Source organism: Pangasianodon hypophthalmus, chromosome 19, assembly GCF_027358585.1.
Source record: "Pangasianodon hypophthalmus isolate fPanHyp1 chromosome 19, fPanHyp1.pri, whole genome shotgun sequence".
Classification (NCBI taxonomy): domain Eukaryota; kingdom Metazoa; phylum Chordata; class Actinopteri; order Siluriformes; family Pangasiidae; genus Pangasianodon; species Pangasianodon hypophthalmus.
Window position 1 is genome coordinate 16,452,846 of NC_069728.1, and position 12,994 is coordinate 16,465,839.

Here is a 12,994-nt window from a genome sequence, read left to right on the forward strand (position 1 = left end):
ACCATTTTCCAAACGCTGGACTCAAAGTTACAGAATGCAACGCAGCTATACGACGCAGTTGTACTCGGCTAGTCAGTGATCTGCGAGATGACGGTGGTATTAGCATGAACATTAAAGCTTTGGAAGCCGATCTGTTTGAGAAGAGTGTATAGACGACGAGGTGAGAGAGCTGGACAAACACTAAAGTGCAGCTGCATCAGGTAGAAATAAAGTGAAGGCTAATTCCCACTGCATCAGTGTCAGCGGGTCAAACTGCATTGTGGGTAATGTAGGAAACTATTAGAACAACTGCTATGTTGATGAAATTTAAACTAAAAAAATTAACTTTGAATTATATTTCAAAAGAAATCTTGGACTCCACTGAAAATCATATTTTAATTATTATAATAATTATAATTTTTTTTATCAGAGACTTTCTAAATACTTCTGTATAAAATTTATACCAGAAGTGTTAAGTATGAGCTCAGTTAATGTTATCGATCATTTGGACCAATCATGTCCAAGATTACGCGACGACCTCGTACACAGAAAGTGCACAAATCCTGCATGCTAAATTAGCTACCTACCTAGCTAATGTTAGTGATGAATAAAAATCATTCGATTTTTACATTAATTCCCAAGGCTTGTCTACTTTTAAATAAATCACTGAGAAAATGATGATGCAAATCGAAATCGAATTCTGATCTACCTGTAACACATGCAGGCTATTTACTAGCAGTTAGCTATCCAGCTGGCTAATGTTAGCTAATGTTAGCGATTTTTTCGGCGTGCTCAAGGACATGGGGACATATTTGTGCATTTTTAATGAGTGTAAAAGTGTAGAGACGTTGCTATTTTATTTGTTAGTGCCTTCTACGATATTAAGAAACACGCCCATATGGATTTTTTTTCATCCAGTAACTTTGGTGTTGTTTGGACAGACCTTTTACAGCGCAGAGAAAGAGAGGAAAAGTCATTCACGGCCAAGGTTGAGGGCGGGGTGCGTTAATATCTGCTCTGAAGTGTAGTCTGGCTGTCAGTCATGTCCTCATTTCCCCATGAATAGTGATGCTGATGACATCTGTAATGAGATCAGTGGAGTGGGACGTGTGACAGGTGCTGTGATGAATTATGGATCTCAGCGTTTTGGGCACCAATGAGGAGCAGTGATACTGACACTTCATTAGAGCAAGACTCTGACACTGAAACTGTTCATTCCCTTGACCGGCAGAACATGCTCTCACTCTGACCTTGTATAGTGCTCTGTGTGTGTGTGTGTGTGTGTGTGTGTGTGTGTGTGTGTGTGTGCGTGCATGTCTTTATGTTTTTATGAGGACCTAAAAAGACCAAATGTCCTCACAGTCATCCGGTCCTCACAAACAATACTGTGTTTTTACAGCTTTTCTCCAAAAGATGGCTTTGTGTTTGTGTGCGTGTGTGCGTGTGTGCGTGTGCGCGTGTGCGTGTGTGTGTGTGCGTGTGTGTGTGTGTGCGTGGTGCATGCATGTGTGTGCCTGTCTGTCTGTCTGTTTACATGTACTTAGCACTTCATAATCATCCATTCCTCACAAATATATATAGGTTTTTACAGCTTTTATCCAAAAGATGGTTGTGTGTGTGTGTGTGTGTGTGTGTGTGTGTGTGTGTGTGTATGGACATGCATTTAGCCCTTTGTGAGGACCTAATCAGACGAAATGTCATCACAGTCACTTGGTCCTCACAAGAAATTGTTTTTTACAGCTTTTATTTGAAAAACTAAAAGAGGCAAAATGTGTGTGTGTGTCTGCATGTGTGCGCACGTGTGCATATTTAACGGTTTGTGTGTATTTAACCATTTGTCGTCTGCTCCTTGCAAAAAAAAAAAAAACTGTATTTTTATGTGTGTGTGTGTGTGTGTGTGTGTGTGTGTGTGCACGTGTGTGTGTTTTTGTATATGCACATACTTCTGTTTGTGTGTGTCTGTAGATACTTAGCCATTTGTTAGAACCAAAAAAGACCAAATGTCCTCATAATCACAAAAAAAGCAAAGATGTGTGTGTGTGTGTGTGTGTGTGTGTGTGTTCTGTGATGATTGGTGGTTGTGAACAGGGTTTATAAAGTTCTTTTTTCAGCGCCTCACCACTTCTTCACTCTGTATTGCTCTCAACAGGGAGAGATGGAAACTCAGAAGCAACAACACCATGCCAAACTCATCTCCACTAAAGAGGATGAGAAGCTCAAAATGGACAAAATGGCCCTGGAGCTGGAGCTGAAATGGACCGAAACACTCAGGTAGGTGGCTGTGTGGGTTTACATGTGTGTGTGTGTGTGTCAAAGAGAGTGACTGTGTGTGAGTGTGTGTAGCTGTTCACAGTAGGGTGCTTGCTTTACTTACTTGCTTTATATATGACATGTTTTCACATGACCGAGGTGATTAAATAATAAATTCATTCGCTAGATCACCGGCTATTTGCCCAGTCCAATTTAAAAAGTAGTAACATAATTTAATTCTGACGTTTAATTCATAATTTAACTGACATTATAATAAAGTGAATTAAAAGAAAATAAGTGGGTACTTGAATCCTTCTGAGGGACGACTTTATGTAGCTGCAGTATTTATCCTCTCCTGATAATGTCTTTGGCTAACATTTAGACTATTAGCGATGTTCTTTCACCTCGTCTTCATTTTCGCTAATGTTTAAATGCAAAGTGGCTGCATGTTTGCTAGCGTTAGAGTTATATAACACTTTTTGCACTGTACTGTACTGTGTTCTCCTCAGTTTAGTCACAGTTTCCCTTTGCATTTGTGAAAGTTCGTCTCGCAACGTTCAAGCTAATTAACATGCCTAGTTAAAATACTTCATAATAAAAACAGCCATGCCATGTCCTCATTTCACGTGAGTCAAGGTGCTTGATGTATGAATCAATTGGAGTGTGTTGCTATTAAACAAAAGTATACCACAGCAGGTTTGAATTCTCGAATCTGATTGGTCAGAAGGTGTGCATTATTTTTGTATAACAGCAGCTCGGACAGTATTTCCAGCTGTAACATGAGCAACAGGTTTATATGTTATTTTTTTCGATAGTAACAGCTCATACTAAGGGAGTTGTATGGCAGACATGATTTAAGGCTAAAAATAAACAGACTTTTAAAAAAGAATTATTATTTAAGAAAGAAAAACCTGTTATTGTTGATGTGGTAAAGTTTTTTGTTAGCAGATGTAAATTCATGTATCATTTATGGAAGGAGCCTAGAGTTTCAGCGCTTTGTAGCAGTTATGGTGCTTTGTAAAGTTTCCTGGCACAGAAACTCTTACACTTTACGGAGTGTACAGAGTTTATGCTTTCTGGTTTCTCTGTAAAATGACAAGCTCTGTGTTTTTTTTTTGTTTTTTTTTTGAGAGCAGGAGAGAGAAAAAAGGAGAGGGAAAGACTATTTATAGCTGCTATAACACAAGTGAAAATAGGACCTAATTTGTATCATGTGGACGTTCCTATATATAGCTAACTATAACTATCTGACTATAAATGTTAAAAAGTGCACCTTCATTCCTTCATTAATAAATTATACATTATAATTGTTGGAACATTGCAATGGTATAAGTGGAATAACACTTAATAATAATTATATAATAAAAGGATAATAATACTACTTCACATCAGGCTGTATCACACCTCCCTGGTTGTGTATTGTTTTTTACAGTTGAAATGAAAGGTTTTCTTTTGTGAAAGTCTATAGGAAGTAGAGTTTTTTGTTCTCTGGTTGATGGATGCATGAAGTAAAAATAAATAAATAAATAAAATGCTGGTGACTGTTATATTAACAGCCTCCTGAACCTTCTTTTCCTTGAATGAAAAAGATGATAAATATGTACATGTATTCTGCTAGTAATTTTCCCACCCGTGGGTGTCATCTGCTATATTTGGGGATGTGTGCAGAAGTTTTTAAGAGTTTAACACATTGGCCTGTTTAATAATTTTGTGTTATGAGACGGTGTGTGCAGTTTACAGCAACCACTACAGCCGAGCGAAACTAAACTTGTGGCTGAAACTCAAATGTTTATGTATTTATAAACCTCTCAAGAAATCACAGCGCTGTCTTATAGATCGATAATATTCAGGGGCCATGCGTCAAGGTTCTGACTGAAACCTCCTGGGTCTGAGGAATAATAATTGATCACAGTGTTCTAGTTTTTGAGTTTAGTGTGGCCTCAGGTTTTAATCCTGAGTTATCCTGAAATAATAGTGTGGCGTGTATACAGTGTATAGACATCACCACTGCTAGGATTTTTGCCAGTATATTACTGCGTCTGAAATTTGGGCAGTACATTTTTCACCGAATGTGTCAGGATCTGTGGTGGAGCTCGTTAATGCTCAGGCGATGAGCCGCTAATGAGCTGGAGAGAGCATGGGATTGAGATGTGGGAGCCTTGAAACCTTACAGGCTGTAAGGAATGTCAAATGGTGAATAAACTTTTGAATCTCAATGACCCAGTGCTATAATAGGGCAGTTAAGAGCCTACTACTGATGAGAAACTTATTCATGCACAGGAAAAAAAAGTTGTGAATTAGCTTTCCAAATCCGTTAAAGTCTTAATACAATATAGTAAGGATTTGCTGAGAAATCGCTACATCTCTTCTAAGCACGGGTCTAATCCTGCCATGCACCATCATCCTTCACAAGTCCTGGTTTTATTCCAAATGGTCTTTATTTACTTTAGCTCATTTCTTCTTTTTTTTTCTTCCTCAGGAAATGATTCAAGTAAATAACAGAATTGAAGAAGTGAACAGTGCAAGCTCTCATGTCTCATTGGGCTGGATGATAATGAGTCAATTGATGAGAACGATTATTTTGGTCCATACTGAAATCAAGATTATTGATCACAATTACACAGCCAATTTAGTAATGCTAGCATCTTTAAGCGGATAAGTCTTTAAATCACAGTAAGCGCTTTTAATTCCCTCCACTTATTAATGATTAGACAGGAGATGGACTGAAAAGCGACATCATCAGTCTGGTCTCTCATGATTGAGGGTCAGTGAATCACGTGAATAGTGACATGAATATTTTTTCAATTTTCTATAGTGGATCAGAAAACTAAGCTATTACACTCCCATTCATTTCCAATGGGGAGTAGGAAAAATAAGTGCAAGGGATTGTGGGATAGCGAGCAGTGAGAAGTGCTGTGTCAGTGCAGCAAGAAAAGTTGTGCTGGTTTTTAACTTTATGCATTATATTAAATTACAAGCAGCAGCCGAGTAGCGGTGACGAAAGGCATCTTTCCATTGTCCATATGCACTTGCATCCATTCACATTGCATGCCCAAATATGGTTCAACAATTACTTTTTTGAAGAAAAATTAATAACCACAAGCTAAATATGAGTGATCTAAAGTTAGCCAACATTAATAAAGAGATGTCCTGGTCTTGGTGCATCAACCAGTGTGTTTACATTACATTACAGGGTAGTGTTTTTCACACACTAGAAACCACCAAATCCTTTGTGTGATGGGCTGCTGTGTGTGTTGTGCTGCTTTAAGGGAGCACACAAACCACCTGCTCGGCTGTGAGTGTGAGATCTGGAGTCCACAGTAATGACTTTTTGTTTCACAGTGTATTCCCGAGAGAAATCTCTCTGATAAGCACCTTCCCTCCCTCGTCACCATGTCTGCACCCACACACCACTGCTGCAGTGCTTTCAGAGCCCCAGTGAGTTGTCCATGCTCTCATTTAACCCACCATTTTCAGTCAGCTAGCAATTAAGAAAATTTCACCACTAAACGACCACCATGGTGCGCTGGGATTCAACTGTAGTTTGGTGGTATTTTCAGACTGCGTTACAAACCAGAATCTCTGGTGTCCTGCTATTATGTCACATGGCAATTAACCTCCTCGGGGATGTTTATTTCACCTGTAGTCACATGGCAGCGCTATAGAGGGCCCAGGGCACGTCTGCCTCCATTACCAGCCTTTAATGATCAACTGCAGGCTCCACAGTGCAGGAGCAGAAGGTGGCTTTTATTATAAATGCACAGTGGTGCTGATTTCTCTCATCTCTCATCATTCTGTCCATCTGTTTGCTCATGTAACAGCTCATGCAGATTCACAGTATCGCCTTTTCAAATTAGATATAAGGGCAATGGATTGGTAATCCATTCAATTGGTAATTGGTAATCAATTAAATTAAATCAAATAAATCTTATAATAATATGGCGCTTTACAAAAGGAAGTCAATGCTAAGAGTTGTAGTGTGGTGACAGCATGATCACGGACACACAGACTTATGCAAAGCTGAGAAGATGAGAATTGGAGCCAATGCATACAGTAAAGACTGAGATGGGCCAGTGTGCCCTTATTATGCCCACGCACCCTCTCCTCATGCTGGAAGAACACATAGTGCCTACTAAAAGTGACAGTTTATATGTACATAAGCATACTTAATTAGCTTCACATTGATTTGAAATCAACAGTGGTTCTGCGTTATACATTTGTGTGTTTTGCAAGACAGACACACACCGTAAAAAATATACAAACTCTTTACATAATACTTACAATATTTATACATTTAACACCCTAAATTGGCTTTACTGTCTCACCCCATTAATCTTGTATACTATTAAATAATTTTCCACCATATATCCACAGAACACGAGCATACTCCTCACACACAGATCTACATGCCCCGCCTACAGTAGTCACAATGCTGTGAGATAAACACCAGTGCAGTAATAACTGGAACTACACAGTACAAGCAAGCCACAGGTGAAACATCTGCTAGAAACAGCAGCCGTACATTGATCCAAATGTCAATGAAGATCCATTATATAATCATTGTAATACAGCTGGTGACACAGGATGAGACAGAATTACTGTACATGAACGCAACAGCCTGCACTTTTAAGTTACATTTTTCACCGTTAAACTTTACACAGTCACTGATAGTAAACTATGGCTTATATCGTCTAATGGTGCAAAAGTTCTCTGGCGCCTCTCTGTGCCTAACACTGTCCATTCTAGATGTCAATCACCTCCTGATGAATATCTTCCAGTAATATTTATAAAGCACTTTTAATGTGAAAATAAATATAATATTGGGAGAGAAAAAATGTATTGGTCTTATACATTGAAATAAGTGATTAGGGCTTATTCCTCTCACTAATATATATATACGTTATCTATAGTGTAAATGGTCTGTATCCATGTGATCCATGATGGAGGTTTGGCCTTATATAGCATACTTGAATATTAGGACTAATATGTTTAGTTCATAACATCTGCTATTGGATTTAGCTATAATTCCAAATAATCTAAACTCCTTTTAAAAATGTAACAAAGCTGCAAGTAAGTGTGTAACTACATACTGGAGTGTTCATATTTGTGTGTGTGTGTGTGTGTGTGTGTGTGTGTGTGTGCAGACAGGAGTGTAAGAAGCTGCGCGAGGAGCTGCGAGAGGAACATGAGGAGGACAAGAGGGCAGCACTCACACAGCTTGCTCAGGCCAAAGAGCAGGAGCTGGGCAGTGCGCGAGAGAGCTGGCAGAGGAAAGTGGAGGACTTGCTGGAGCAGGTGAAGAACATAAGGCTTACACACACACACACACACACCAGGCATCCAAGATTTATTCACACTGTCTGCTGAGAGGCTCGGTTTCAGGCCACACTGCAGAAGGACATCTAATCAACAGTAAGGCCGTGTGTGGATGATGAAATGGAAGTGAGCTGTATGAAATAGTCAGCCATGCACAAAGATCATAGTTTTACAGCAAAGTAGTAACCTTACACGAAGTTTACAACAGCAAGCAACAGGTAACTTTTATTTTCTATGACTGCAGAACACAGAGCTGCAATTCCAGCAGCAGCAGTAAGCGATACAGAAACAGAGCGACAAGCAAATACGCAAATTAAATATAACACAGTAAACTGACAAATGCAAATGATTGGCTCCAGTAAATTCCTTGGACCAATTGGACCAATGTTGCTCATTGGTCCTGGAAACCTCCTCTCTTATGAATTCCACATTCATCTCCCATTCAACCACATTTGGTGCTCAGAAATGGAATAAAAAGCCATATTTTCCTAGGTTTAACTACAATATAGATAACTGTTGAGGAGGGACATGGTCAAGGAGAAGTCACAGAGAATGAATGGGTAATGAATAAGTGATTACACCTGTGTTCATGACCTATTTATACACTGTGTGTCTTGCATTGAGTGGCTGATAGCTGAGTGAAAGTTTTTCCTTGTCAAAATATAAAAAGCCAGAACAGTCAAAGCCTACAAGCAACACCATTAGCGGACGCAAGACACACCCATAAGACCAAGCAGCAAGCAAAATGAGCAGCTCGCTAGTCTGAAAGTAGGGCTAGTATACTTAATCTGGAATCGTCAGCTGGGGTTATGGTAGGTTCCTTGTGTTGACCCAAATATTTTGCACCTCTTGTGAGGGGTATGATGTGGGCTGGTTTGATGACTTGTCAGTGTTTGCATGTCAGGCTAGCAGGCTGCTCACTCTCAGCAGTGAGAGACTATGCTAATGATACTAGCAGGCTGCTCAGTGAGGCTCAGTAATTGCAGATCCTCTGCCTTCTGCCTGCCTCCTCCAGTGATATTGACTGGTGTAAAGAGAGACTGTCTGCTGTCGATCCCTCATTCTCACCTCATCTCTGAGGCAAGACTGGCAACCACATGGCAGCTTAGACACACATACACACACACACGCACACACGCACACACAGACAACATGTTGGAGTAGAACATTGAGTCGCAGACTGTGCATTTATAGGAATCTGATCCCTTGGCAATGAACTGATCTCTTTATACATTTGAACTTCGATTTTTTCAATAAGAAGAGCATCTGTGGTTGACAGAAGGTTGCTATTCTCCTAACTCTAGCTCCACATTGTAATGACGGGAAGTGTTTAGCCTTATTTGTCACTATTTGTCATTTTATTAATACCCTACTTATTTATAACAAACTTTGAATCCTTTTACTTACCGCAGTCTCTTTTACGTTTGTTGGACCATGTCCAGGGAGCTGTTTATAAAACAGACAGAGCAAGCCAAATCTCACAGAAGCGAGAGAAGATTGTGGTTATGATTCTCACAAAAAAAGGACAAGTAACATCCTCACAATCACTGATTATGTGAATCACTGATGGTGTGAGGCTAATGGATGCTCCAGAGGAATAAATGTACCCCTACAAGCCTACAAGTGCTTTTTTATTGCTTCTTCTCATTGCATTCTCTTTATCCCTAGGACATATTTGACAGATTGTAGGTCTCTGCTATGTTGTTTTCACATTGTTCTGATAATGGTTTGCTCACTCTGTCCCTCTCTCTCTCTCTCTCTCTCTCTCTCTCTCTCTCTCTCTCTCTGTCTGTGCAGATTTCTCTGTTGAAGCAGAGTCTGGAGATGCAACTGTCGCAGTCACAACATTCTCTGCAGCAGCTGCAGGCTCAGTTTAATCAGGAGCGAGAGCACCTGGGCCAGCAGCTGCAGGAGCTGGAGTTGGAGCACCAGCGAAGGGAGGAACGTCTGCGCGAGGCCCACTGCTGCGCCATCCACGACCTACAGGAGGCGCGTCAGCACGACCTCAAGGTCTCTCTCATTTTTAATCATCATATTTACTACCTGCTCCTCACTCTGTGGAACTGAGCTCTTAACCAGCTCTCTGACACTCTGTCCCGCCCATCTGTCCCACTCTGTCCCGCCCATCTGTCCCACTCTGTCCCGCCCATCTGTCCCACTCCGTCCCTCCCACCTGTCCCATTCGGTGCCCCCCCGCAGCCCCCCACCGTCTGTTTCACTCTGCCCCACCTGTCTATATAGGATTTGATTAGGCTGGGAACTAAGAATTATTTCGTTTGATTATTTATTCATATAGTGATTTTAACAATAGACATTTTTAATGAAGATAGCTAACATGCTGAAATGATTGTACATTTAAGTGCATACATTATGTCTAAGACACATTTTAAATGAAACAAGGTAGCAATCAGAGATCATTTCAGACTAGAGAAATTCAGGAATTTGCTAGGGTACAGGAAATGAGAGCAGCATCTTCCAAAGTGGGATGGATGCCGTCCCACCCCGAAAGGCCAGATTTGGCCTCAAATGTAGTGCAGTTATTTTTAAAGCTACCATTGTTTTTGGAGTACCACTTGGATATCCAGTAGTTCAAAGAACATTAAACTAAATTACATTACCATGCCAGATTGGGATGTGGCCAGAGTATATTACAGCATTGAATATCATGTTTGCTAATTTACATACCTATACAATTTTACGCTTAGTTACCTCTGACTGATGAAGGCGTATATCGTTAGCCCCTACATGAATACCTATCTTACAAAACCTGCATTTGTCTAATGCCCTAGGATTACCTAAAATTTTCAGTGCCCAGCTCCTGGTATGCAACCAACTACAGCTACCTACCTTCATAGATATTGAAGCACTGCCTGACTCATAGGACAGCTGACTTATAAAACATCATAGGCAGCAAGACACCAAGGCAGCTTTGGACCTCCAGTCTCCAGCTTCCCATGAAGATAGCTTGTTCTTCTCAACCAGTGGATCAGTGAAGGGGGAAGATCTGTTGGTAATCCAGCCTGGTTCAGTGCAGTTCCAGCTTATTTCTCTGGGCAAAGAGCTTTAGCGACAACTGAGTGCTTAGCTTAGCAACAACTGAGTGCTCGCTGTCATTGGTTCTGAGGCGTAGTCATGTATTACCTGGCCCCCGATGTTTCTTGGTGATGTGAGTTCTCATTCAGGCAGGGAACGATTAACCAGAGCCAGGTGTCACTTTCAGATGGATTGTCTTCAAGATTATACCGCAAATCCAGTTGCTATGACCTACTACTACTAGACATTTCAGAACTACCCAGATATCTGAAAACCTTGATGTAACACCTCTGGAATAGCTAGTGTTAAACAGACCCAATTAGCCCCACCATGAAACATCAGACACACAAAAATATTTAAAGAAAAGATAAAACACACATAAAACGTGACAAGCAAAAAAGGTTAACATTCACCACAGACACACTGTGAACTGAATAAGATGTTGGGGCTTTACATATTTTCATTTAGAGGTTTTATAGCATAAGCGATAAAATACCTTTATGGATGTTTTTATTGGATCATTTCCTGAATTGTACCCCAAAGGGAAGCATTTTAAACTATTAAGTGGATGAGACGGGTTGGCCGCTAAAAATTTCACTCTGCCTCTTTCTTTCCACTGACCTTGCCTGCCAATTGCAATCTTCTGAAGATATTACTTTTTACTCTTCATGTCAAAGCTGCCATAATAAATGATGCTCCCTTTATAGGTCATCTTTAATAGATGACATTCATACAGTGGATATAAAAAGTCTATACACCCCTGTTAAAATGGCAGGTTTATGTAAAAATAAATAAATAATAATAAAAAAAAACTAAAACCAAAATAAATGATGTCAGAACTTTTTCCACCCTCAGTGTGAAATTACAATGTATAAAAATAAAGTGAAAAACAATCAGAAACCTTTCAGGGAAAAATAAAAAACTTACAATAACCTGGTTGTGTTAGTGTGTGTACCCCTAAACTAATACTTTGTTGAAGTACCTTTTGATTATATTACACCACTCAGTCTTTTTGGCTAAGAGTCTATCAGCATGGCACATCTTGACTTGGCAATATTTTCTCATTCTTTCTTGCAAAAACATTTTAGATCCATCAAATTGTAAGAGCATCTCCTGTGCACAGCCTTCTTCAGGTCACCCCACAGATTCAGGTCTGGGCTCTGGCTAGGCCATTCAAAAACATTGATCTTCTTTTGGTTAAGCCATTCCTTTGTTGATATGGATGTGTGCTTTGGGTCATTGTCATGCTAAAAGGGGAAATTCCTTTTCATCTTCAGCTTAGTAACAGACACCTGAATGTTTTGCACTAACATCGACTGGTATTTGTAGCTATTCATGATTCCCTCCACTATGACAAAACCCGCAGTTCTGGCTGAAGAAAGCAGCCCTAAAGCATGATGCTGCCACCACCATGCTTCACCATGGATATGGTGTTCTTTTGGTGATGTTTTTATTTTTGTTTGTTTGTTTTTGTTTTTTTGCCCCAAACATACCTTTTGGAATTATGGAATTATTAGTCAAGTCAAGTCAAGTGGAGTTTATTGTCATTTCAGCCATATACAAGTACACAGTGAAACGAAACAACGTTTCTCCAGGACCAAGGTGCCACATAAGACAACACAGAACAACACAGAACTACGGGGACTACATAAATTACATAAATTAAACTAAATCAAACGTAAAGTGCACAAGTGCAAACATGTGCAGACAGCACAAGACAGAACAGACAGTACATAACAACGACGCCGACCAGTACACAGTCCTGTTGAAAGTGATAAAGTGACAGTAGTGCAAATATTACAGCTGAGATAGTGTAAACAGTGTAACATTATGCCTTTTGGAATCGTTCGCATCAGGGACGTCCTGTTCTTGGCAATGTGACTGTGGTGCTCTGTTTTCTTCACTTGTTGATGATGGCCTTCACGGTGTTCCGGTGTACCTCTCTCCTGATCAATACCTTTCGACAGTGGGACCCTGTACAGGCTTTGTAAGCTCTTTGCAGACCATGGCTTCAGAGGTCAGATGAAACCAAGAAGATGTGAAGAAAGTCCTACAGAAATAGCTGATCTTTATTTGGGGTTAATCAGAATAATTTCATCTATGGCAGCTGTATGAGAATTACTTTTGAACATGAGATTGAATGTGTTCATTCTGAACACAGCCACATCCCCAATTCTAAAAGTGTGTGCACACTTTATGCAACCAGGTTTTTGTAAGTTTTTATTTTTCCTATTTTTCGCTAAAATGTTTCTGATTTTTTTTCCACTTAATTTTTATACACTGTAATTTCACATTGAGAGTGGAAAAAGTTCAGACATGATTTATTTTGGTTTCATTTTTTTACATCACAAAAACCTGCCATTTTAACAGGGGTGTTTATACTTTTTATATCCACTGCATTTACCGATGATGATGA

At 39.8% G+C, this 12,994-nt stretch overlaps 1 protein-coding gene across 2 annotated transcripts in view; it reads left to right on the top strand.

Annotated features, from left to right (window-relative positions):
* The window catches only part of fam184ab (family with sequence similarity 184 member Ab), a 117,943-nt gene that overhangs the window by 69,839 nt on the left and 35,110 nt on the right, over positions 1 to 12,994 (top strand). For both annotated transcript variants that reach the window (XM_034313817.2, XM_034313818.2), the window contains exons 9-11: positions 2,129 to 2,250; positions 7,374 to 7,524; positions 9,343 to 9,555. In XM_034313817.2, the coding sequence (XP_034169708.1) occupies positions 2,129 to 2,250; positions 7,374 to 7,524; positions 9,343 to 9,555 (486 nt within the window). The remainder of the gene's footprint in view (positions 1 to 2,128; positions 2,251 to 7,373; positions 7,525 to 9,342; positions 9,556 to 12,994) is intronic.